Source organism: Eleutherodactylus coqui, chromosome 7 (genome assembly GCF_035609145.1).
Source record: "Eleutherodactylus coqui strain aEleCoq1 chromosome 7, aEleCoq1.hap1, whole genome shotgun sequence".
Lineage (NCBI taxonomy): Eukaryota > Metazoa > Chordata > Amphibia > Anura > Eleutherodactylidae > Eleutherodactylus > Eleutherodactylus coqui.
This window is the reverse complement of record NC_089843.1, coordinates 45,157,554-45,185,143: the sequence shown is the minus strand read 5'-3', so window position 1 is coordinate 45,185,143 and position 27,590 is coordinate 45,157,554. Positions and strand designations below refer to the sequence as shown.

The following is a 27,590-nucleotide window of genomic DNA, read 5'->3' as shown; positions in this document are numbered from 1 at the left end:
ATTTCCCCCACACACACACACACACACACATGCATGCCTCGTGTACCCTTCATCTCACCTCTGGTGGAAGAGGCCCCGGAGACGTTTGATGACGGACCCCAAAATAAGAACCAGGTGTGTCTTGATGACGGCTGAAGACGACGATGCAAATCAAAACACGGTGAGAGTGGACTGTCGGTCCCTACGCGGGGGGCGTGGTGGAGACAGGCAGCACGTTATTAGGTTTGTAAACCAGGACCCCACCTACCGCACCCCCCCCACCTCACCCCTTCCCCTATCCTCCCATCCCTATCCTCCCCCCCCCCCTCTAGTTTATGTTCTTTATTGAAAGTTCAAAGTCGCAGTAAACTTCGCAGGGCACATAGATTCTGGAGACCCACTGAGCGTGGGCACAAGAAGATAACATACGAAGCTTTCCAGAGGATGGGCCCCCAAATAAATGTTGTGGATATGATTATGGTCAATATGTACTTATACCTTGGCTCCCTGTGAGGAGAATGTCTGCGCATTATGTTCTTTTGAGTTGATAACATACCATATCTTGAAAAACCAATAAAATTGGATTTAAAAAAAAAAAAAAGCTTCTGACTGCTAGCCAATTTAGAAAGAGACTGAAAGATCACCCGCAGTGCAGATCAGTCTCAAGCCAGGCTAAATAGCCCTAGTAATTATCCACAAATGCGACTAAACACATCACACCAAATACCACACCCACTGAGCCAGAAGATGTAGAAACATATCTAAAACCAGCACCAGACTATCAGCAAGGTGGCAAACCCAGAACCGCTGCAACAGCATGGAGGCTCCAATACCCTGCTGTACCGCCTCTAGCTTGGAAACAAGATGTGATACAGTTCGGCATGGAGGTATACAGGTCCCGTCTGACATCCTGTGGCATATCGCACCACATTTGCCGTTACTGAGCCTTTAGATCGTCCAAACTCATTGGCTGTCGAAGTTGACATCCCAGATGGTCCCATATATTAATCTGGTGACCGGGCAGCCATGGAAGTGTAGGAATATTCTGAAGACATTCTTGTGACCCCTGTGTGCGGCCGAGCATTATCCTGCTGGAAAATATACAGGAGATGTATAACTTATACCAGCTATACATATCTAATTATCCACAGGAGATATGAGGTCTTTGCAGCCTTATCTTTTGGCGTGCCCTCACATCACATCTTCCATTGATTTCAATAGGACCAGCGGCATCATCGTACCATGACTGCTGAAATCCGTCCCCCTTCTCTTCTTCACCCATTGCTGCTGTTTGCCATGGGAGGGGGCAGACAGTCCCATTGCTGGCTGTGGACAAAAGGTGGATAGGGGGAGGGAGTGTAGCTCCGCCCCATCCCACCCCCTCGTATTGCAAGCAGCCAGAGGGGAGGAGAGAGGAGGTGAGCCGGGAGGGGGAGGGAAGAGGGAATGTCTCCTAAAGGCCCCACAGCATTGCATCAGGCCCTTTGCCATTCTGGCATTTTGACGGTGGTGGAAGGCGCACATTAAACACTTATGGCCATGTAAATGGGCCCTTAGAGTAATTTTATGAAAAAAAAATGAAAAAAAAACAAGCACGACAAATTAAATAATTGTGAGTTATTGAATAACCTGTTTTTTCCTTAAGATAATCTTTCATGAATATGAACTCCATTCTTTTGAATGGAGTCATACACATCTTTTTCTGTATTGCATCACACCGCGATGCGATAAACAAGTCGTGGCACATCCTATCTTTGGGCATGCCATTGCAGCTTTCATTGTTTTCAATTAGGGCTGGCAGCAGCATCACACCATGTGCAAGGTGCACCTGGTGCAATGAGACGCGAAATTCCCTCCTTTGAAAACAATGGGAGAAACTCTATGATCCTCTACCCCATCTGATAGGTGTGGCGGAGGATCGCTACTTTCCCGAAGTGATGCAAAGCGGTTTTGATATAAAAATGCCTCAGATCCATGGGAATATTGCTTGTTAGCGAATGGGGTATCAGGCCATGAAGTTAGGCTCCTTTAACCCCTTAGTGACCAAGCCTGTTTGCGCCTTAATGCTCATACCAAATTTTGGAAATCTGACAGGTGTCACTTTGACATAGAATAGCTCCATGAAGGTTTTGCATATCCAAGTGATTCTGACATTGTTTTTTCATAACATATTGTACTTAATTTAGGTGGTGAAGATAGTCCAATAGAATTAGTGTATATTTATTGAAAGCACAAAAATTGGGAAAATTTTGAAAAAATTGTCATTTTTTTTCACATTTGCAACTGCAATATCTCAAATATGTGCAAACATACTGTACACATTTTTGATAAGATATATATTTCCATCTGTTTACTTTATTCTAGACACATATAGGAAAAACTTCAGTTTTTTTTAACCATTTAAGAGACGTACAATTTTAACATTGATTTTTAACATTTTGAGAAACATTTTCTTTTCCTACACCAAGACAAGATTGCAAAGGCTCGTGAGTAGAGATGAGCGAACGTACTCGGATAAGCACTACTCGTCCGAATAATGTGCTTTATCCGAGTATCTCGCCGCTCGTCCTGAAAGATTCGGGGCGCTCCGCTGCTGACAGGTGAGTCGCAGCGGGGAGCAGGGGAGAGCGGGCGGGAGAGGAGAGAAAGATCTCCCCTCCGTTCCTCCCCGCTCTCCCCTGCAGCTCCGCAGCGCGTCCCGAATCTTTCAGGACGAGCGGGGAGGTACTCGGATAAAGCACATTACTCGGACGAGTAGTGCTTATCCGAGTACGTTCGCTCATCTCTACTCGTGAGTGTCAGAATGATAGATACCCCCACAAATGACCCAATTTTAAAAAACTACACCCCTCAATGTATTCACTGAAGGGGGTCATAAGTATTTTTACCCCACATTTTTTTTTTTTCCGGAATCAATGCAATTTAGAGGAGATTAAATACAATTTCATATTTTTGAAAATATGCCATTTAAAATACAGAATTTTTTTTATATGGTGCACATGAACATGAGTATTTGCACTCAAAATGGATACCCCCATTTGTCCTGTGTTCAGCATCATATCCATTGTGGCCCTAATCTTGTGTCCGTATGCACAACGTGGCCAAACCCGAAAAGAGAAGCCGGTGGCTTTAGAACAGTCATTTTCCTTGAAGGTAACTTAGGCCCCATTGCCCACTTATAGAGTCCTTGAGCGGCCAAAATGATGGAGAACCCCCACATCTAGGAGTGTACTGTGCATTTTGACCCCACAGTTTTTGAGTAAATCTAAGCAAAACAGGAGGAAAAAAATTATGATTCTCATTTTTTTGGCAATTGTGTTACTTTTTAAACAGTTTTTTTTTGTACAGCACACATAGGAATGAAGACTTATACCACAGAATGGATCTCCCCTGTTTGTCCTGTGTTCAGAACCATACCCATTATGGCCCTAATATTATGTCTCTATGCACAACGAGACCCAAAACGAAAGGAGCATTCAGTGGCTTTTAGAACAGACATTTTGCTTGAAGGCGTTTTAGGCCCCATTGCCCACTTGTAGAGCCCTTGAGCGGCCAAAACGACAGAGAACCCCCAGAAATGACCCCTTTTTGAAAACTATACCCCTTAATGCATTTATCTAGGGGTGTACTGCATATATTTACCCTACAGCTTTTGAATAAATCTGAGCAAAGCAGAAGGAAAAAATTACGATTTTAATTTTTTTGGCAATTGTGTCATTTTAAAAACATTTTTTTTGTACAGCACGCATCTGAATTAAGGCCTCCTTCCCACGAACGGATTTCCGCCGCGTAATTCGCGGCGAAAATCCGCTGCGTTGCCCGCAGCTATTAGGTTCTATTGAACCTAATAGCACAATGCTCACGATGCGTAATTCCACCGCGGAATTACGCACCGCGATTTCTCCCGTCCTCACCCGCAGCATGCTCTATTTTCTGCGGGTGAGGACGGGCTGTACGCACTGACGGCTTCCATTGCAGTCAATGGAAGCCGTCCATTCACGCTATCTCCCGCTGTAACCAGCGGGAGATAGCGTGAAAAAACGCTTTCCCGCCCACCGCCGCGCGTCATAGGACGCCATATGACGCGGCTGGCCGCGTCACGTGACACGGCCGGCCGCGTCACGTGACACGCTCGGTGACGCGGCGGCGGTGGGCGGTGATGGGCGGTGACGCGGCGGCGGTGGGCGGGGAAGCGATTTCACGATATCTCCCGCAGGTAAGTATAGGGGCTTTGGGGGGCGCCGTGACGGGCTTCACAGCGTAATATTACGCGGCGGAGCCCGTCACGCTCGTGGGAAGGAGGCCTAAGACTTTCACCCCAAAATGGATGCCCCCGTTTGTCCAGTGTTCAGCAACATACCTATTGTGGCCCTAATATTATGTCCGTATGCACAATGGGGCCCAAACCAAAAGGCGCATCAAACTTCAACTGTCTTAACTTTTACGTAATCGCCATTATCCATTGGATAATAGTGATCACGTGACCGGGGACCACTCACTGTGGCCCACGGTCACTGCTCCAGGCTTTCGGCTTCCTTTAGTAGACAGGAGCAAGGAAACTTTAAATTTACCGAGCCCTTCGCAGCTTCTGCGCTTGCGTCTGCCATTTTGCTGATGGGCATATGCGCCAAAGTTGGGGAAAGTTCTGTGGATAAAGATCCCATTGTGGGGCATCGTCGGAGGCCTTAGGTAAGTAATTTCACCTCTTCTCATGGATTGGATCTGTGATTGGAGGTGAAACCTTAACTTTTTTTACTTTTCCGTGATTCCGGGAAAACAGTGATCACGTGACCAGGGACCGCATACTGTGGTACTCAGTGAAATCTCCAGGCTCTTGGCTATGTTTGGTAGCCAGAAGCAGGGAGATTTAAAATACCATTAGCAATCTGCGGCTTTTGCACATGCGTCCCCCATCTTGGTGACGAGCGCGTGCACAAAAGCTGTGGTGAGGTCCACGGATAAATCTGGGGCCTTAAGTAGGATATTTCATCTCCCCTCACAGATATGATCCGTGAGGGGAGATGAAACTTAATCTTTTTTTCTCTTTTTTTTTTTTAACCTTTTTAAAACTTTTTTTTTACTTTACATGATCACTGTTATCCATTGCATAGCAGTGATCATGTGACCGGGAACTGGATACAGTAGCTCCCGGTGACATCTTTTTGCTCTTGGCTACATATGGGAGCCGGGAGCCAGAGAGTTTTTAAATTTCCTGGGCCGCACGCGCCTTTTGTGTGCGCGCCCGACATATAACGTCTTGCGCTCATTCGCAGATGTCGCCGACGGGACCCGGGGGGCCAGGACAGTGCGGGACATCGTGGAGAAGGCGGGTGAGTACTTTCAGCTGCCCTGATAGATCCGATCCATCAGGGCAGCTGAATCTTTAACTTTTTTTTAACTTTTGCATTGACTTTTATATGATCGCCGGGCTGCGGTAAATGCCGGCGATCATGTGACCTGGGGAGTGGTCCCGCGGCCCAGAATGGCAGCTCCAGGTTGCAGCATGGAGCTGTCACGTCCTCAGCTTGCAGGGCCTTGATCCCTGCAGGAAACATGTTTTTATGTCCTCAGGGATTAAGGCCCAGGAAACTAGGAAGTAAAAAGGCAATGGGTTGGTCACTAAGGGGTTAACAGTATACAACTTTAGGTGCTAAAGTTCTTGTCATTCGTCCTAGCAATAATTGCTCTTGTACTTTCACACATGAGCAAGGATCGGTCAGTGAATGGAGGCGGAGTGAGTCGAAATGATCTCTGGCCCAGTTCTGACAGGCATAACATTTTAATTTTTTTATCAATACGAGAAAGATAAAAAAAACTCCTTCTGCGCTCTTCTTAGGGGTCTTGCAATCCAAAGTAAGGAAAACTATCAAGTCTCCACCGTATGTGACAAGATATATTTAATTGTACAAATTGTACATACATTCATATACGTTTGCAACGCGTTTTGGCACTATTTAAATACGTTTGCAACAATTTGTACAATTAAATATATGATTTTATGTACAATTTGTATAATTATATCTTGTCACATACGGTGGAGACTTGATAGTTTTCCTTACTTTGGATTGCAAGACCCCTAAGAAGAGCGCAGAAGGAGTTTTTTTATCTTTCTTATATTGTTATTTCCCCACTGTTTGGTTCGATACCCATTGGGGTTTTTTCCTACTGCTGCATCTCCTTAGACTAAAGATTTTCGGGGACCCTGCATCAAGTAACATCTTTAGTCCTACGGGCTAACGGGGATCATCGGTGCAAGCGGGTCACTTCCCCATTACGTGGGGATCCCGCTCTGCACCAGGTGAGTAATACAAATCCCCATTTTCAATACTTCGGATTTATGTGTGGTGGCGCGGATCTGTATTCTGTAATTTTTCATCAACATAGTTGTAGGAGGACTCATTCTTTGTGGGATGTCCTGAAGTTTCTATTGCTACCATTTTGGAGTATATTTGACTTTTTGATCAATTTTTATTACATTTTTTTCATAGAGACAAAGTGACCAAAAATGTATGGATTACTTACCGGTAGTCCTTTTTCCAAGAGTTATCACGATGTACCATTACATATGGAGGTTGCCATCTGACCTCTGTAGGGACAGGAAGAGCCCTTAAAGCACCTCCCCTTCTACCATCTCTTCAGTGACTTTCAAATTATTACGGTGCACAATGTATACTGAATAGAGATGAGCGAACGTGTTCGGCTCCGCCCCTTTTCGCCCGGACACCGAACTTCGCGAGGAATTCCGTGTTCGGGCGAAAAAAGTTCGGGGGTCGCCGTGGCAGCGCGGGGGGTTGCGGCGGGGAGTGGGGGGGAGAGGGAGAGAGAGAGGGCTCCCCCCTGTTCCCCGCTGCTGCCGCCCGCGCCGCCGCGCCTCTCCCCGCCCCCCGGCGCCCCCCGAATACTTACGCGCGAACACGGAAGTCCTCGGAAAAGCCGGTGTCCGGGTGCGTAAGTGTTCGTTAAGAACACGTTCGCTCATCTCTAATACTGAACCAAAAATTTTCCTTTATTCGGTCACATTTTACATTGGTAAATGAAAATAAATATTCTATAGGGGAGGGAACTATGGGGCCGTTGTGATGACTCCCAGAAAAAGGACTACAGGTAAGTAGTCCGTTCATTTCCCGATCTTCATCCCGACGGCCCATCACATATGGAGTAATACCAAATTATAAGTATTTTTTAGGGCGGGACAACTGTCTACAGGACTTTCCATCCGTATCCCAGGTCTTTGTCAAACTGCACATTAACTCTATAGTGCTTAATAAATGTATGCAGAATGGACCAGTTAGCTTTACAAATTTGCTCCGCGGAGGCTTGCGCTCTTTCTGCCCATGAGGAGGAGAAGGATCATGTAGAGTGGGCTTTAATATTTTTTGGAGGGTCGAGACCCAAGGCTTTGTATGCCTCTTGGATGGCCATCCTGATCCATCTTGCAATGATACTCTTAGATGCCATCTTTCCTTTGCCCGACCCCTGAAATTGGTCAAAGAGGTTATTATGCTTCCGAAAGGAATGAGTAGCCTCTAGATACATTAGAACAGCCCTCCTGACATCTAAGCTATGGCATTCTCTCTCTCTGTCATTACGGGGGTCCTAGCAAAAAGAGGGTAGGGTAATTGCCTGCTCTCTGTGGAATTTAGACACAATTGGATGGAAAGCGGGATCTAGATTAAAGATGATTCTGTAGTCTTGTACCACCATAGGTTGCTCGAAGCAACATAAAGCCTGCAATTCCATCACTCTCCATGCCGAAGTTATGGCGACCAGGAGAGAGACTTTAAATGTAAGCAACCTTATGGGGAGTTGCTAGAGGGGCTCTAAAGGTGGCTTACAAAAACTATTTTCAATCACAGGAAATGGCCATATACTTACTGACTAAGGAGGGCAGATAAACTGCATCCCCTCAACATGCATGTAGCAAACTACCAAATGAGGGACCTAATTACACCTGTGAGGGACACCGATGAGACAGCCGCTCACACAGCCTCATAATATAGAGGGGGGTAGTTGCTTGGTGTATACTCCCACACAGAGTAGATGCAAAGTGGCAGACCTTCTGATATATGTAGTGCACCATGCAGACTAGCAACCTATTAATGATGCCATAATAGTTTGGCGGGCTGCCCTGCACCTCAAAACGTAAACCACATTGGTACTGCCACCCTGGGCTCCCCCTGGCATTCTAAAGCCACACTGCATGTGAATAATAGATAATAAGGTATTAGTTGGATTTTGGCCAAGATACATCAGCTAACTAACCATGTCAAGGTTCCTTGCTTATAGTGAGTCCCTATACTAATATAAATACATCAATTTATCAATGGAAGTCTTCAAACAGAGGCTGGGCAAACATCTGTCTGGGGTGATTTAGTGAATCCTACATTGAGCAGGGTGTTGGAACAGATGACTCTGGAAGTCCCTTCCAACTCAACAGTTCTATGTTTCATTAAAATTCACTGCCATTTTCCCTGCTTGTGGAATGTAACCAGCCTAGAGAACAGCAATTCGATGAAGAAGGCAGAAGCTTATAAGAAGTTGATGTAAAATTTGTTAAGGCAAAATCCAAAACTTGTGGACTATTTATAAGGAAGATTTGAACAAGCTGGATAGCAGCAAAATATCCAGCGTGATGAAGTTTACACACTGAGACACTGGTTCTATAACTTTCTAGCTTTCATCAAGGAGGTCTCATGTTCTTCACAAACACTGCTGAAGATCTTACAGTTGTGACTGCACAGAAGAAGCTCAAACTAGTCAGCCACCCTTGGAAAAGGTAAGTACATGACTAGCTGTACTTCAAAGAGCACACTACTAATATTTCCACAAGTGATTTTTTGCCCAACTAATGTCTTTTCCCTTATTATCCACAGAGCATAGTGACGGAGAGAGAAATGGCCAACACCCCTGAACAGTCCCTTGCATGGACTTTCCCTCCATATTCTCTCTGATCATGCAGTACAGTTAAATTCTAAGTTCTGGGGAGGGGTTTGTTGTCTGATTGTCAATATGGACTTCTCTTCTGCTTATCATCCTCAGTCCAATGGCCAGGTAGAACAGACAAATCAATTTTTAGAGCTATATCTTCGTTATTTTGTGTCCTTTCTGCAGGACGGAGGTTGCTTAAAGGGGGGGGGGGGGCGACTGTCAAAGTGCACTCCCTCTGCTCAACCCTTCCACCTTATGCTGGAGCTGCAGTCAAACATTGCTGACATTCATACTCTGCATGTCTCTCTTCTGCTCACTTCCGGGCTTCTGCCCTTAGGGTTCCTGCATGCTCCCACTCAGCTTCTTAAACAGCCAGTGCACCCTCTTTTTAGTGTGTGGGAAGGCAGATTTATATTCGCCTGTCCAACAATGAGGTTTCACAGCATGATACATAAATATCTTGTGCTAAATACAATAAATCAATGCACATTCCATAATAGAAATGACAATTTAAACCCAAAGAAAATGTACAATAATAATAAACTACTGAATATAGAGAGTCCAAAGGAGTTAATACCCAACACACCTGAAACACATTTTGCATATGCTTTGTCTGTGGTATATAAACAATAAACACACATTCTACAACTATATAAACAGCAAGTGTTGGCCCTTTAAAAAGCACTAAGTAAAAAATAGTAGAGGGTGATGAGGAGAAAGCAAATCTGTTAAAAACTTTTTTCACCTGCATACTTACAATGGAAAATGAAATGTCATATGAAATGCAGAGTGATAAAGTAAACTTTCCATTAAATGTCACCAGTCTAACCCAGGAAAAAGTGAAGAGCTGCCTTAAAAGATTAACCTCTTAACGTCACAGGACATAAGTTTATGTTCTGGCTGCAAGGTACTTAACACAACAAGATGTAAACTCACATCCTGTGACTTGCACGTAATCAGAAGCTGAGCCCGAACCATTCCACAGCGGGAGCTGGCTGCTACTTATAGCCGGTCTACCACTGGAACAGCGGGAATGGATAAGATCAGCTATCCCTGCTCAGCCCCTTACATGCCACAATATATGTAGATAGCAGCATGCAAAGGGTTCACAGAGGTAGTGTGCTTTCTCAGTGATGCCATCGGACCTCTGCTATGGAATTGTGGAGAAGCAATGGGTTGCAATGACAACAGGATGCCAGACACTGGCATCTCAGCTTGCCATTGCCTACAATTGCTATTGCAAGCAATAAAGAATTGCAGTACAGAAGTTCTTCAATGCATTATAATATCGAACATAGCTTTTATGGTTCAACTCCCCTATGGGGACATAAGAAATGTGAAAGTAAAATAGTGTAAAAAAAAAATAACAAAAACTTCTCTTTTTTTGTAAATCCAGAATTGATGTCTTCTTTAAAAAAAATAAAATAAATAAAGGTTTTACAATACATTTTATGCACCCAAAAATAGTACTAATAAATACTAAAGTTCGCCACACAAAATGGCCTTTTCGATGGAAAAATATAAAAGTTATGGCTTCTGAAAAGTGGAAATGAAAATCCCCAAAGATTGTTGTGTTCTTTGGGCCAAAATAGGCTATGCCCCTAAGGGTTTAAAATAGAAAAATTGCCCGGCCCTGATGGCATGCATCCTGGAGTGCTAAGGGAATTAAGTAATATGATAGACAGACCATTGTTTTTCATGTTTAAGGACTCTATAGTGATGGGTCTGCTCCACTGGATTGCCCTATAGCCAATGTGGTGCTGATATTCAAAACGTGGTCAAAAAGTGAACCTGGAACCTACAGGCTGGTAAGTCTAACTTCTATTGTGGGTAAAATCTTATGCAAGGAAAATTGCTGTATGGCTCCATATTAACAGGGGTTTATGAGTGGTCACTCCAATCAAATGACTGTGATCACTCTGATTGGGTCAACACTGCTAGTGGGGTACCACAGGGGTCGGTTTATTATTTTTGATATATTTATTAATGACCTGGTAGAAGGATTGCATGGTAATATATCAATATTTGCAGGTGATACAAAGCTATATAAAGTATAAGAACCCCAAGCGTAGATAGTATACAGTTGCAAATAGATCTGGATAAATTGTGTGCCTGGGCAGAAATGTGTCAAATGAGGTTTAACATTAATAAATGTAGGATTATACACATGGTGGTGAAAATACATGTCACCATTACACACTGAGGGTTCCTGCACACTAGTGATAGCGATATTGGGATTTGATTGACGCTCCGATATTGCTCTCACAATCCTTCTGGAAGCCCTGGAAGTGAGATGTTTCAGCAGGGAAGCAGCCTTCCTTCCCTGTAAGGATAAAGAAATCTCCTGCTGTGGCTGTCAAAGCCACAGCAGGAGATGCTGTGCTTCTCCCATTGTTTCCAATTGGTCCAGCAGCAGCTGAGCACTGCCTCTGATTAGTCAGAATGCTCAGCCAATCAGAGGCAGCACTTCAGGATTTTCAATCCCTGGCCACAAGAAGGGACAAAAGGTTTCAACAGTGACTTATGAAAAAGCCTGTGAACCCTCCATGTAGCTGGCAAATCAAGTTCGTAAGCAAGCGGGTTTACCACATGCGTGAAGACAAAGGGACCCGCGTAACGCGGTGCCAGTTTCAAAGACGGAACCTTCAATTTGAGCTTTCTAGAAGACAAATATACCTTCTGTCCCATCCTGTAAGGTTCAGATACTGACAGATTCCTCCCACTATGCAACTGCATATGAGTCCTCATTGCTTCCAGGTTCTTCTGTACTTCTTTCCATACCCCCTGCAGCGCATCTGAAGTAGCTGTAAGGAAGTGTGGATGCTGACCATATACGCAAAGGAATGGAGATACCCCAGTGGAAGAACAAGTACGGTCGTTTAGCGCAAACTCTGCCAACGGACTCTGCCAACTGATGAGCCTTTTTGCTAGCAAACAACCGTAAATATTGCACTTAATCCTGGTTCTTCTGCTCAGTACATTATTTGCAGGTGGAATGCTGACGAGAAGGAAAGCAATGTTCCCAGGTTCCTACAGAAGACTCGCCAAAATTGCGCACAAAACTGAACACCACGATCAGATACAATGTTCTCGAGAACCCCATGTAGACGAATGATTTCTTTTACAAAAATCTTGGAAAATTCTATCACAGAGGGTAGCTTCTTTAACACCACAAAATGTGCCATTTTTGAGAAACGATATACCACCACTAGGATAGTGGTGAACTTCTGAGACTCAGGTAGATCGTGATAAAATCTACCGATAAGTGTGACCACGGACGAGAAGGCACCGGCAACGGTCTCAGAGGCCCCTCCGGACGCCGACAATGACTTTTACTGTGTGCACAGACAGAGCATCCCTTAACAAAGTCGCGGATCTCCTGAGACATGCCTGGCCACCATCAGTGTCTAGTGCAAAGATCCAGAGTCCCCTGAACCCCTGGATGGCCCTCAAGAACAGATGAGTAAGACTCTTCAATGACTCTAAGACGCAAGGCCTCTGGCACAAACCATCTGCTCTCCAGCACCCCCGAGGGAGCGTCCTGCTGACAATTTTATAGATGAGGAACGAGATCAGATTTTACAGCTGCCACCACCACCCCAGGTGCTAAGATATACTCAGGAGCCACTGTCTCACTTTACGGCGAACTGAAACTCGGTGCAGAGGGCGTCTGCCTTCACGTTCTTCTCCCCTGGAATATATCTAACAACGAGGTTAAACCTGGCAAAAAAACAACGTCCACCTGGCCTGACGAGCTGTGAGTTGGCGAGATATACCAGGTTTTTATGATCAGTATACATGGTAATGGGATGCCTTCCCCCCTCAAGATGGTGACACCACTCTTCTAGAGACCACTTAATCGCCAATAACTCACGATTACCCACGTCATAGTTACATTCCGACTAACTGAACTTCCGCGAGAAGAACACACATGGACTATACCCAGATCTCCCGCTGACTTCCTGAGACAATACAGCCCCCGCCCCCATCTCAGATGCATCGACCTCAATGAAGAACGGTCGCCGCACGTCAGGCTGTAGTAGCACCGGGGAAGCAGTAAATGTCCCTTTGAGATGACTAAAAGCCTCTGGGGCCTCTGATGACCATCTTACCAAGTCAGCACCCTTCTTGGTAAGATCGGTCAGGGGTGAGCAATAACAGAATAATTCCTAATGAATTTACGGTAAAAATTTGCGAAACCTAAAAGCTGCTGGAGAGCTTTCAGGTTATCTGGTCTGACCCATTGGGAGATTGTTGCGACTTTATCACACTCCATTTGAATGTCCGTGGGTGAAATCACATAACCAAGGAAAGACACTTGTTTAGTACCAAAAATGCATTTTTCCAACTTGACAAAAAGTTGGTACTCACGCAAACGGGTCAGAACCATCCTCAGGTGCCGCACATGTGAATCCCAGTCTGGGGAATACACCAGAATGTCATCGAAATATATGACCAAAAATACCCCCAGGAAGTCGTGGAAGACCGCTTTCTTAAACCCCTGAAACACAGTGGGGGCATTACAAAGTCCGAAGGGCATGACTAGACATTCAAATTGTCCGAATAAGGCGTTGAACGCAGTCTTCCACTCATCTCCCTTTTGGATGCAAATTAAATGCTAAGTTCCCCTTAAGTCCAATTTGGAAAACCAGTGGGCCCCTACCACCTGATTCAATAAATCAGGAATCAGTGGCAATGAGCACTGGTTCATGACTGTAATTTTATTCAAAGCCTGATAATCCACACAAGGCCTCAATGTCCCATCTTTCTTCTCTACAAAAAACAAAAAAACTTGCTCCTCTCCCCTGAAAAAATCTCAGGAAGCGGACACTTGGGCTCAGGAATAGAAGGGGCAGTAGAAACATGCACTAACTCCAGCTTCTCCTGAACCACCATATGACCGGACAAGTCTTGGATCACGACCACTAAATCCTGCAACTGACTTGAGAGGGCGCTCATGGCCTCCATTGGAGAGCAATTTTTAATGGACAGTTATTATGTTATGGTATACTACCCTTCATACGCCAGCCCAGGTGCCCTAGATCTCACCCACAACCCCTGTCCCTGTCTACTTATCCCCATTCCTGGCAAACCCCAGGCGGGCAACTGGGTGACAGTCCCTACTCTCACTAGGAACCATTTTTTTTCTTATGGAAGCATGCAGACAAAATAATTTTTGCAGCGTAAAAAAAATAAGAATTGCACGTAAAAAGGTAGGACATCAGCGACTGAAATTCAGCAACTGAAATTCCCTGCCGCGTGAAAAGATATGACCTGACCTATCTATGGTTTATAAAGTGCAGAAGCCTCCATAGACTCCTATGGGAGAGTATGCAAGGTGGCTAGCAAAGGGATTTCCTCGCAGAGGGAAGAGAGAGAGATGAAGGAAAGCCCGGGGGTAATCCCCTTTTCCGCTGGGCTTCCCTTCATCTTAACATGGCTGGAGGGATATCCCTGCAATGGAGAGAGATAGCAATGAAGGGAAGCCCCATGGGAACACCCATCTTCTCTCCAGGGCTGGAGGTATTTCCCCGTAGGAGGGGAGTAAGAGACTCCCCTGAAAGGACAACTGGGGTTTCCCTACAGGGGAGAATACAAAAATCCAGTAGAGGGGGAATCCCTTCTTCTCCCCTGCAGGGGAACCCCAGGATCACACTGTTGGGGATTTCCATCTTCTCCCCTGCAGAGGAACCTCTCTCTTCCCCCAGCAGGGATACCCCTCCAGCCTTGCTGAGATGAAGAGGAGCCCCACAGAGAAGGGGGTTTCCTTCATCTCTCTCATCCTGGAGCAGCAGCACCATTTTTTTAAAGCAACACGCAGCTCCCAATCGTGTGAATTGGCAATTTCACCACTAATTAAGCTCAGGATTTGATAGCGGTAAATCGTCCATTCACGTAATTTTCTCGCAAGTTTTTTTGCTCGGCTAACTTTTGCCTAATTTTGATTCCCGTGTGAGAGAGCCCTAAGGCTGAATTTACAAGGGCATATGTGCATTTATTCTGTGCATTTGCACATTGGGCATTGTGATGTTGTGTGTACCTCTGCGTTTCTTATCGTATTTTCTGGGCATGCAAATCATGAGCATTTGTGTGTGCAAAAAACCCCAAAAACATGCAACCATGGTCCCAGTCATTGAAAAGGCCAAATAGCGTAATCAGTTGCATATCTTCTATTTCCCTGAGCAAATATATAGGAAAACAGAAGATGCTGCACATTTTCTTGCGCAACGAAATTGGACACGCAAAATACACGTTTGTGATTGAACCCAAGTACATGCTCAAATACAGTCCTATGGATCCGGCTAAGGGTTATGCAATCTAAACTTTACAGGACTGCTGAGCCCTCCACCATGTTTAGCACATATAGCAAGGTTGTGAACAAGGACATACTGAGCCCACTGAGGGATTTCTGACATGTGACACCTCAGAAACCTTCAGCAGTGACTGATAGAAGTCAGCATAAATGTCATTTGTAAGTTCATGTGACCAAAGCCCACCAATGTTAGTGGTGAGGGGACCTCCTCGCTAAGAAGGTTGAGGGAGGGGGGGGCAATTATCACCCCTGCAACCCCTTCTTCTATGCCACGGTTTGGCTGTTTGTCTGTCTCTCTCTCTCCCTCTCTCTCTCTTTAGGAGCTTCAGGCTTTTGAAGTGGAGATGAAAATCCCCCCAAATAATTGTGTTATTAGGTGCCAAACTAGGCAGCATCCTTAAGGGATTAATAGGTGTAACTAAACCAGAGATGAGCGAGGACGCGTGGGCGGGTCTCGTGGGAGGGGGAGGGTGCGAGAGATCTCATCCTGCCTGTAGGTAAGACACGTGAGAGCAAATGACACAAAAACAAACAGATGTGATATTTATAAAGGAGGGAACTGATGACATTATCTATACAGCTATTAGTAATTTTCCGACATTACTATCTGCTGAAAAACCGACGAAACATGAGCTCCAGCTGTAAGAAGATCTACGGTGTTGATGTGGTTGACCACCAGAATCTAATTAAGCAATTCTTTTCTCCGCATGTTCCATACACATTTTATGTAGAAACAAGTATGAATCGTATGCTATCAATTTACAAAGCATTTAGTACTGGTGAGTACAGCAATAACTCATTATTGTAAGTCATTAATTACGTAGAATATCATTTTGACAATCATTAGTTAGAATAGTGTAGACGTGTGCAGAATTTACACTATACCATACATGACATACAAAGGCTCATCTATCTTTCAAATGCAATTAGGTAAGCCCATTGTCTCTACTGTTTTAGGACTTTGGGGTTTCTTGTTATTTGAAGGAGGCATCTGGTTTAAAAAAAACCCATTCAATTGCCAGATTAGAGAATTCTTGAGTCTTCGAGGGAATCCTCCATACAGGACCTCTATGACTTGGGAATTAGAAGCAGCTATAAACAGTGTCAATTTCTCTCTGAAATACTCAGCATGTCTCTGCATTAGGCCTCTTTTACACGGGCTACAAAACCGCAAGATTTTGTAGCGATGCGACATTCCAACAAATTGCATGTATGTGTAGCCCATAGTTTCCAATGGGTTCTTTCACATGAGCAATGTTTTGTAGCCTAAAGAACCCATTGGAAACAATGAGCTTCGCGTACATGCATTGTGTATACACAATCAATTGTCAGCAGCACATTTTATGCCCATACTGAGCCGGAGAGATATTCTGCAAAGCCAAACGCGATCTGGATCCAAAGCAGATCCAAAAGGGCTTATTGGAGTCAAGACAAAGACTCCATGAGTCGAAACGTTGTCTGTTTGTGCTAGGAGGAATAAAGGATTGTCTGATTGCACCTATACTGCTGCCTTCATCACCATTTCTTTGGATCTGTTACATGCATTTTGCAGTAATGCCAAAATTTCGTGATTTTGAAGCCTGTATGAAAAGGCCTTATACGTAGAAACAGCCCATTGATTTCAATGAGCACTATGGAATTCTTCCTTTCCCTGGTGCTGGTGCTGTAGGGAAAATGAACGTTTACTGCTCTACAGATTACAGACTAGGTATTAGTATTATATATTTATAGTACCAATGTACTAATACGATATATAGTGAAAGTGATTGGAGTTAGTCAAAATATTTCCATGCAAATAGTAAATGATCAGAAGGCAGCGCTCCAAATGGAGGAAATAGTAATGATAATGATTGGATAAGACTCACCCCGAAGCTACCGGATTCCCCCAGGCGGCACCGGCACGTCAAAATTCAGATAGGCAATGTATCTATTGACCACTAAGGGTCGTCATCAGCTGGAAACTTTATATACAGATCACTGGTCTAAATACGACATCCCATCAGGAGAGCGTTATGTGGAGACTCCAGGCATGTGCATACCAGGAGTCAGAGATAAGTGTATATTAGATAAAGATTCCCAGTGCTCTGGTGAATATAGTGAAAATTGAAATTGAAAAGTTTGTGAACTTCACTGGGGTGTCTTCCTGTTGGCACCCCCAATCCCAGAGAGCGTGTAATATAACGCATGCAAGTGCAATTACAGGTTGAATGTTTATTCTGAATGCAACACGTTTAGCAAAATAATCTCTCATTCAGTGCACATGGATGAAGGACCTGTAATGATGTCGTCGTCATGTAATCAGGCTCTGCTGTTATGGACCTGTGATGACAACACTGTCATGTGATCAGGGGCAAAGCACAGAGACCCTGTGACTGATTACATGACGACATGATGGTGACATCACAGGTCCTGTGAGCACACAGCTGTCAAGCTCTGTGTTTTATATATGCTTTAGGACCTCCGATGGCATCACCATCATGTGATCAGGGGCAGAGCATGTGAAGCACTCATTCACGGACAAGTGGTCGTTAGCACTGTGATGATTGCTGGGAATCCCAAAAGTGAGACATTCTGTTATCAGCTTATTCTTACAGTGAAACTTCTAATAGAAAGAGGATAACCATATAAAGGGGTTATCTGAGATAACACAACATAAGGACAAGTATGGGGGATGATGCAAAATAGCAAATTGTTACTTACCAGTTGAATCTCTTTCCACTACAGCCCAACTTCTCTACTGCTCTGTGCTGGTCTTTATTTGCAGGGCTACAGTAATGACTTCAGTGGCAGCCAATCTCTGATCTTAGCTATGTACTCCTGTACTACTGTTATTAGTGAATGGCTATAGTGGTCATGTGGTGTTGACATGACATCACTGGTACAGACCTGTATATAGCAGTAGAGATCTGGTGCAGAAGACTCAAATGGTAGATAATGTTTGCTTTGTTATTCTGCATCATCTCCACCTTTGCTCCAATGTTGCCTAATCTCGGAAAACCCCTTTAATGAGATACTTAACCAAATCCAAAAAATTAAATCCCAAAAGTAATTGCCATAGAAGGGACTTTTGTTCATACTAGCATTATGGATCCCTGACCGCCATGACACATTCATCTTTAAATGGCTCCACATAGACTCTGATCACTTCAATGTGTTCCATTGGGTTCTAGTATTCTTCATGTTGCCAATAGATCTGCAGACTGCGCTATTCATGTAGTCAAAAATTAAAAAAAGTCTGACAGAACTTGACGATTCTTCATATAATGATTTTAACATTTATGTTATCCCTCTTCACCCATAGGTATGGTTACTGGAAAAACCCTGACTGATTTTTGCTGTGCTCCTCTTCTTTTTCGTGTTTTGCTAATAAAGGACTTTGTAAAAGACATTACACTTGTACAAACGAATGATGACGGTGTGCAGGAAATAGACAAATGGCTGAATAAACACCCAGATGCCTGTGATTGGTCTCATGCAGCAGGATACTTAAAGGAGTTCAAAGGAATCAGGTTTGTTAGTATTCTGTCCAATTTCCCCTCATGTGACCGAGTACTGATGGAACAGTACTAATGTGACGCTGCTTGGCGTAGCTATGCTGTTTGTGTATCATGGCTGGCATGCAAACTGAACGGCAGTGACCACACAAGGCAAATATAGTGGTGGCAGCCAGCCTACTGCAGAAACGTAGTGCATCATCTTACAAGGATGTCGCTGCTACATCTGTACAGACACTTTTTTTTTACTCTAAAAAGTGCATGTAAAAAATGGAGCAGTTTACCGGATACATCTGTTTTTACTGGTTGCATGTGCTTTAGAGAAGCCTATGCAAAAACACCATTAAAAAAATGCCAAACCTGCCAGCTTCAGCATTTGAAGAAAAAAAACACTGATCCAAGAAACACAAACTTTGTAAAAAAACAAAAGATAAAACTGCATTCCTTTGTTGTGGCTTTAGTATTTATTTGACTTCCAGCTACCATCTGGCAGCTGCGTTTTTGCGTTAAGAAAATAAGACAGAAATGTCACTTAAAAGTGTTTTCTTTTCCAAAAGCTCTGTCTGAAACCCAAAAGATTTTCTATTTTTTTTTTTTTACTTATAGGGGTTTTCCATTTGCTGATTTTGCTGGGTTTTTTTTAGAGACAATACTAGTGCTTATTCTCATATTTGCACTGCATATTGGACACCCAAAATGTGTGTGCGTAATACACAGTGAACAGAACCCATTGATTTTAATGGTTTTATTCACATTTTTTTGGCTTATTTTGGTCGCTTTAATAAATACTTGACATGCTTCATTTCATGTGCATTTGCGCAGCGCAATAACTCTTTGAAATCAATGGGCATGCGAGAATGTGCGCGGCATACACAGAAAACCTGCATATCCATGGCACATGTACACACAAAATCAATGGGATTTTATACATATTTATTTGTGTGTACAAACATGTGATGTGTTTGCGCACACAAATGCAGGCAGCCGCAGGGGAAATACGGCAGTCTAAGTGCATACTGGCTGTGCAAATGCGCTGTGTGTTTGTGCGGCAGAAATGTACTTGTACCTACGTAAAGCCGGCCTTAGGCTGCATTCACACCAGGAGTTTTGATACATTTTTAGTCTTTTTTTAGACAATTTCTGAAACAAGTATGAAGTTTTGTTCACACGTCATTAGTCCTTCTTACTGGATGTACAGATGTGTATATTCTTACCCTTCCTCTTCGATTAACACTTCCCAAGATGTCTAGTACAAGATGACCAGCATTTAAAAAAATCATGATTTCATTATACTCTGTTGGGAGATGTTTATGCTATATATGTCCATGTGTGACCATCCAGTGGTTGTGATGTGAGTTTTAGCATGTCAAATGTTTTGCTAAGCTATTAGAATAGTGTACTGATTATGAATCAAAATGGGAATGCTTAAAATTTACAGATAATTGAGGATATAAGGTGAATATAAGGATCAGTTGGATACATCTATATAAAGTATATCAGGAGAATTTCCCACTCTGTACATACAGATGTGTCCTTCCTTAACCTATTGCTAAGGTCTATATGGCCAGCATGGATGTCCCAAGCTGGGAGGAGCAGGAGCTCAGTTGTCTGATGACTCTCTCTAATGGCCAGGATTAGAGAGTGCTGAGCTTGGCTATGTAGCACTCTAGTGTTGGTAAGGCCAGAGATCGGTCACAGAGATAACATGTAATTAACATGTGGTAGAGGAAGAAAAGCATATAAGTGTAGTCTTTTTTTAAAAAAAAAATATTTACAAGTCACTGAGGCATAGTGAATATTATAACAAAATATAATATATCTAAATAATATAACAAAAAGCCCTTCACGTAAAAGAATCACTCTCTAAAACTAATTTTATTGATACATTTAAAATAAGGGCTGCATAAAAACGACACACATATAGAACTGAGGACACCCAGTCTGATCAATCAATTTCTCAGGATAGGGAAGAGATAGATCAAATACCCAGCTGTAAATACCAGCCAAAGGTGAAATTGAAATCTCTTCCAAAATTCGATTCATCGTAGATTACCACCAAAGAAAAACAAAATGCACAAATGTAATGGTCTGGAACTGCCTTAGCCAAAGACAGATTCTGATGACTATAACCAAGCTATGTAACAAAGTGCAAAACCTAAATATGAGTGATGAGATGCCAAATCAAGCGAGCCAACATCCAGCAGGGCAATCACACTCAATACAGAGAAGTGATGCCAAACTAATGAAAATGGGCCAGCTCAAAGAAGGCATCTACATGCATAGTAGAAACCATATTTTGGTTCAGTGCATATACCAAGCTGTAGTCAATTCTTCAGCTCAATAAAGCTGTAAAGATTTGGGGGGGGGGGGGGGCACACTGTCCACTGAATCTACAAAGCTGCAAATATTATAGCTGCAGCTCAATAGATAAAAGAGTTGATCTATAAATGTATTACAGATAAACTCAGGAGAATTTTCAAAGTGGCTCAATATATATAGGCCCAATGAAAAAGATAATAAAAGGCTCAATGCATTTCCTTCAGAAGCTCCTAATTCCACAGGAACCCAATACAACTGAACAAATATCCAGATATACTGCATCCAGATGTTCTCTAGTCAAAAATATAGATAAATTAACTAAGGGATGACTAAGTATCATATGCGTCTAAAGGCTCTTGCTGCAGCCTAGAATAGGGTACAAACTCCATGCCTAGACAGAGAGCCATTGACAGTTAAAGTGTTAACTATGTCAGACAAATCTACTGTCCCAGGAATATCAACAGAATTCTTAGAAAGAAGACCACTGATAAGGCTAAGGACAATCTCCAGAAAAATAATGAACAGAGCAACCGTCAGCCCTGTTGGTGGACTGACAGTGTCAGAATAGCATCTGGTTCTGTCTTAAATGTTAATGTTTATATAGCCAAGATAGACAGTGCTCCTAATAGGGCCTTGGCCACAAAATCCAATCAGGTGCAGGGAACTGGGTGATTATCCACCTCTAGTGGGCAGTACTGAGATCTTGATCACAACATCCAATCAGTGCAGGTAACTGGATCAGTCATCAACCTCTAATGGGTGGTATTAAGGTCCAGGCATGAGGGAAGCACCTACTGTACTTCTCAGAATTAATGCTGCAATGACAACCATATGCATAATAAATAGCATCATAGTTTGCAAATCCACCCAGTGGGGAGGCATTTGTGCTTGAAATGCCACTCAACGTCATGATGTCATAACGTTGTGACACAGCATAATCTCATGTGGCATACAGGGAACCCCCAGGAGATCATCATGATGTCTACTCAATTTCCTTCCTCCACTTAATAAAAAAAATTTACTTTCAGGGCACTCGGCTACCCTACTGGACCCAGCAGCCCAGGCACTCTCTTCCCTTTGGGTCAACCAAACCAGCTGCAGAGGCGGTAAGTCCACCCCTATATAGATTTTGTTACATTTTTATTATAATATTAAAGTAGAACACTGTGATGATAACTATCTAGTCAGTTCTCTAGAATAAGTAGATGCCTGGAAGGGATGCCAGAAAATGTGTGTAGAGGTGAGGCGCGTACAATCATAGAGGCTGTTTTGGCACTAGTAGTAGTATGTGTGTGGCATGACACTGTTAACAAAAAAAAGTGCACGATACCTAGGTAGTGGAGTCAAGTCTGAGAAGTGATGGAGGATGAAGAAGAACAAAAACTACTGATTAGAGGAGCAGGGTAGAAACTCCTGTATGTGTCGGGCATGGCAGAAGCTGCCAATTGCAAAGGAAGTGAGTGCCGTAAAAAAACTATTGATATTTAGTTGAGTAATAATTCACTAATTTATCAGTGGAGGCTGACCAACTGTGACAGTTAAACATCCTTTGTACTACAAGATAAGTCCATTGGAAAGTATTATGGAGTCTTGTGTGGCCACTAACTGCTTTGAAAAGTTTGAGCCACTGGATGTGCAACCACCAAGAGTTTGTGCCTCCTAGTAGTACCAAGAAGACCTGCACCTTGAAGTGTAAGAACTAAACATGTGTCTTTTCGGAGTAAACGTTTGCGTTATTTTCACCATTCCGCATGTCTTTGTGTTGCTGTGCAATTCTTCTACTGGATGCCAGGACCATGAATGCCAGGTATCTCAGCAGAACATTCTAGGCAGTCAGAACTCAATCAGTTACTAATGTAATCTCAAGTAGAAATGGCAGAGTTTGTAAGAGAAAGGCAGCACATGGCATCTACACATCAGGATTTGGGAATGTCATCTAGAACTGCATTTTGATTCAATAAGTGCTAATCATTATGTCTTGGAATGTTTATATCTTACAGTGATGAGTCGGACGATGAAGAAGAAAACACAAGAGGAAATATAAAGGTTTTGAAATGGGACCTCAGTGACGATAACCCTGCAGAGGCGCTATCACTGCCAAAAGCTGACATTGTCACATGTATGTGGTTTCTGGAACTAATCAGCAAGAATCATGATGAATATAGAAGAAACCTGAGGAACATTTCCACTGCAATCAAACCTGAAGGATTTCTTTTAATACAAACAAATGTTAATTCTTCTTATTTTAAAGTTGGAGAAGAAACATTTCACTTGTGATGAGAGTTTCTATAGGAAGGCGCTATGTGAGGGAGGTTTTACTATTATACATTGCGAGACGTTTGATAGAGTAATGATCACTGACTCTACAGACCATGAAGGGGGGATATTTATCGTTGCCCAGAAAGTGAGGGAGCCATAGAACAGGAAAACTTCATCGCCATGAATATATTTCTGTGCTGCTTATCTGCTATAACCTGCTGCTTTTGCTGTAGACTATAACATAATGTATATGCATTAATTATGCCAGATATCCAAGAAATACTGTGTTACATAATTGACTACTTATATTACCCCTTTTACTAAATGTAGGAAGCATACTTGCTTTATTCCAAAAACTGCAAAGCATTCCCTTATTAATAACCTGTTCACATGATGTATCACCTTATATCCAGGGAATCCATCATAGATCACATCTAAAATCTTGAAAATGCAATCAGAACAGAACTCCTGGGAATCAGCTACCTCTGCCATTGTAGAAATCTGCTGAAACGGAGACCAATGGGATTCAACAGGTTTCTGTTTGTTTCTGGTATTTTGTGACAGGGAGAATAACGTGGTCCTCTGTGAGTTTAGATGCAAACAATAACAGAATCCCTCAGTAGAGGGATGGGGTTATCTGTCATGTGATACACAGATCCTGGTTGGCAGCTACATGGACAGCATTGATGCGCAGTATAGAAGCCAGTTTATGAGTCTATAATTCCCTGTTTTTGCTGGATCTATGTTCCCTCCTCCCTCTCCCCAAAACTCTCACCATATGTATTCCTATTAGCAGTCACCCAGCCTAGGGTACTGATCCTGCCAGCACCTGTCCAGCACGCTAATCTGACAGAAATGATAATTTTTGATGTTCTGAAGGGCAGCTCTCATTCTGGCAAACTTTAACTAGGGCTGTTTATGTGAATGGTTACCATGCAATACTTAATATCACTTTCAGCATCCGTGGCTTCCCCTGGCAAAAATCTTTTATGATAAAATCTCTTTAGAAATGTTGTAGACTATCTGCAGCTTAATATCTGTAGTAGAACATTTTGCTGCAAGTTCCACAGCATTTCTGCATCCGAAACAGAGTCAAAATCTGCAATCTTGGGCTGTCATCAATATTCAGCACCCAGTAGAAGTGCCATCAGCTGGCCAGTGGCACTGCACTCCGTATAGGCTGACAGGTACCGGGTGAAGGAATGCACTGGCACTCTGAAGACTTCAGAAGGGGGGAGCATCATACCTTCTGAACTCAGTTGCGGAAAAGCAGCTGATTTCGAGTCAAAATCAGGACCAATTGTGCTGTGGAATTTGCAGCAGAATTTCTGTAGTACTTTCGATCTTTGTGATCATAGTCTTGAGGGTGAATTCATATGCTGCAGAGTTGCTGTGGATTTTCAGTGCAGATGCTAAAAAAATCTGTGTGGAATTGAGGTCATGATGTGAAATCTCTACTCTATAGCTCACCGATCCTGTCGCAGACTTTTCAAAAAAATTTTCTTGTGGATCTCACAATTTGCAAAAAATAGCACCAAAATCAGCAATAAAATATACATATACCATAGTTGCATGATCAAGGATTATTTGCAGCTTTGCTGAGAAATCTAACGGACCTTTATTCCCTGCAATTCATCCAGAAAAGTGTTAAACTAAAAAATATATATATACTGACCTGCTACCGGCAGCCGGAGTTCCGCGCGGCCGTCCTGCAGTGGGTGTGAAGGGGGTGTGAGTCAGACCTGCCCCCTGATTGGCTCAGCGCTGAGCCAATCAAAGGCAGGTCTCACTCACACCCATTCAGTGGGTGTGAAGGGGGTGTGAGTCAGACCTGCCCCCTGATTGGCTCAGCGCTGAGCCAATCAGGGGGCAGGTCTGACTCACACCCCCTTCACACCCACTGCAGGACGGCCGCGCGGAACTCCGGCTGCCGGGAGCAGGTCAGTATATATATATTTTTTAGTTTAACACTTTTCTGGATGAATTGCAGGGAAGGACTTATATATTTAAGCCCTTCCCGACAATTCATCCCACACTTGCCCGCAGCGCATTGCTTTCAATGGAGCGGGCTGTATTGCCGGCTCCATTGAATGCAATGCGCTGGACAGCTCCGCCCGATTTTCGGGCGATTTTCGGGCACCGGTCACGCGATTTGCGGATGCGCATCCGTCATGCGATCCGCAAATTGCGCAAAAAAACGCCCGTTTGACTAAGGCCTTAGTCAGACGGGCGTTTTTCGCGCGATTTGCGCATGCGTCCGGCGAATTTTTATCGGACACATGAGCGCTTTTTATGCGCTCGTCCGATAAATTATAGAACAGAAATCGCAGATCGCACCTATCTGCGATCTGCGATTCCTGTTCTCTTCTCTATATGCGCTCAATGGGGCCGGCGGCAGCAGCGCCGACCCCATTGAGAACATATAGAAGAGAAATCATTCTTCTCTGCCACAGCTGTAACTGCTGCGGCAGTGAAGAACGATCTTTATGCTGACAGTGCGGGGGGGGGGGGGGCACTCTTGCCGCTATTGTGGCTTAATAGTGGGACCTGTGAACTTGAGATGCAGCCCAACATGTAGCCCCTCGCCTGCCCTATCCAATGCAGTGTCGTTCCCATCACTTTCTTGAATTGCCCCGATTTTCACAAATGAAAACCTTAGCGAGCATCGGCGATATACAAAAATGCTCGGGTCGCCCATTGACTTCAATGGGGTTCGTTACTCGAAACGAACCCTCGAGCATCGCGAAAATTTCGTCCCGAGTAACGAGCACCCGAGCATTTTGGTGCTCGCTCATCTCTAATTGTGACGCAAAAATGTCTGAACATTTCAATTCCGTCCCGTGAAAAAGGTCTCTTTGTAGCACGTGGACTCAGATGTCAGAAGTGTTTATCATTGTTCTGATGATGAATACTTGTAATGTAATAAGAATATTGTCTATTTCTATCTATGTGCAACTTTACTGAAATAAATTGTGTGCAGCCATATACAGTGTTTTGTGTATTTACTGATGGACAAAGAAATGTATTAAGGGTCCACAAACATTAGCTGCATGCCCACCCCAAACATAGTAAACAATAATGCAGCATATCTATCAAGTTATTGAAGCAGATAGTTGAATCCAAAATTATATACATGTTGGACTCGCTGTCGCAGATATCAGAGATACAGTATTACAGGAACGGCCTCTGATCGTCTTTTACAGATAGCACTATAAGAACACAACACCCTTTATTTGATTGTCAATGGAGAACTTCTTTCTTCCAGTGTACTGTTTGATAAAGACATACAGTTAGTGAGAAGAGTTTGCCCTATTGTGGCTCTAGCTAAATGTTTTACCTCTTGTTTTCAGTAATCTACAGTCTGTCTATATGTAATATAAAAAAATATAGCAAAAGAGAAATCAGGATAAAAAAAATAATAAAATCTCACTAGGCAGACAGGAAGCCGAATTGTGGAAAAGTGAGTACATTTGATGCACAGATTGCGCTGAGAACATTACAGATCACTTTGGAGCATGTGGCAGTAAGTACAAGTCAGCTGAGCTGCGCAGGATATTCGTAGAGCTCGCGATGATGTTGCAATCCCAATGGGACATCAAGTAAAGCAAAATGGGGTGAATCACAGCCAGGAGTGGATCATAGAATCATAAAATGGTAGCGTTGGAAGGGACCTCGAGGGTCATCTGGTCCAAACCCCTGATTAGTGCAGTATTCACTAAATAATCCCAGACAGATGTTTGTTCAGCCTCTCTTTGAAGACTTCAATTGAAGGAGAACTCGCCACCTCCTGTGGCAACCAGTTCCACTCATTGATCACCCTCACTGTTAAAACGTTTTATGTAATATCTAGTTTGTGTCTCCTCCCTATCAGAATCATCCCATTACTTCTAGTCTTTCTTTGCGCAAATGAGAATAGAGCTGATCCCTCAACAATGTGACAACCCTTAAGATATTTGTAGACAGCTATTATAGCTCCTCTCAGCCTTCTTTTTTGCAAGCTAAGCATTCCCAGATCTTTTTGAATGCTATCTCTCTCTCTTCCCTAAGGTTAGCTATCCCTCCTAGCTTTGTGTTGTAGGCAAATTTGATCAGTTTCCCCTCAAATCCCTCCTCCAGATCATTTATAAAAGTGTTGAAAAACACTGGGCCTAGGACAGGGCCTTGTGGTTCCCCACTTGATACATTCTTCCATTCTGATGCGCAGTCATTTATGACTACTTTTTGAGTATGACCACTCAGCTAGTTGTGAGTTCACCCAACAGTTGCCTTGTCAATCCCATATTTGGTCATTTTTCAAT

General features: G+C 43.4%; 1 protein-coding gene across 1 annotated transcript; it reads left to right on the top strand.

Annotated features, from left to right (window-relative positions):
• The first annotated feature begins 15,818 nt into the window (after positions 1-15,818).
• LOC136573307 (nicotinamide N-methyltransferase-like) lies at positions 15,819-24,930 on the top strand. The gene is made up of 4 exons (XM_066574604.1): positions 15,819-15,999; positions 18,522-18,729; positions 22,062-22,139; positions 23,034-24,930. The coding sequence occupies exons 1-4, from the start codon at positions 15,849-15,851 to the stop codon at positions 23,308-23,310; spliced, it is 714 nt and encodes a 237-aa protein (XP_066430701.1). The 5' UTR covers positions 15,819-15,848; the 3' UTR covers positions 23,311-24,930.
• Positions 24,931-27,590: the final 2,660 nt, after the last annotated feature.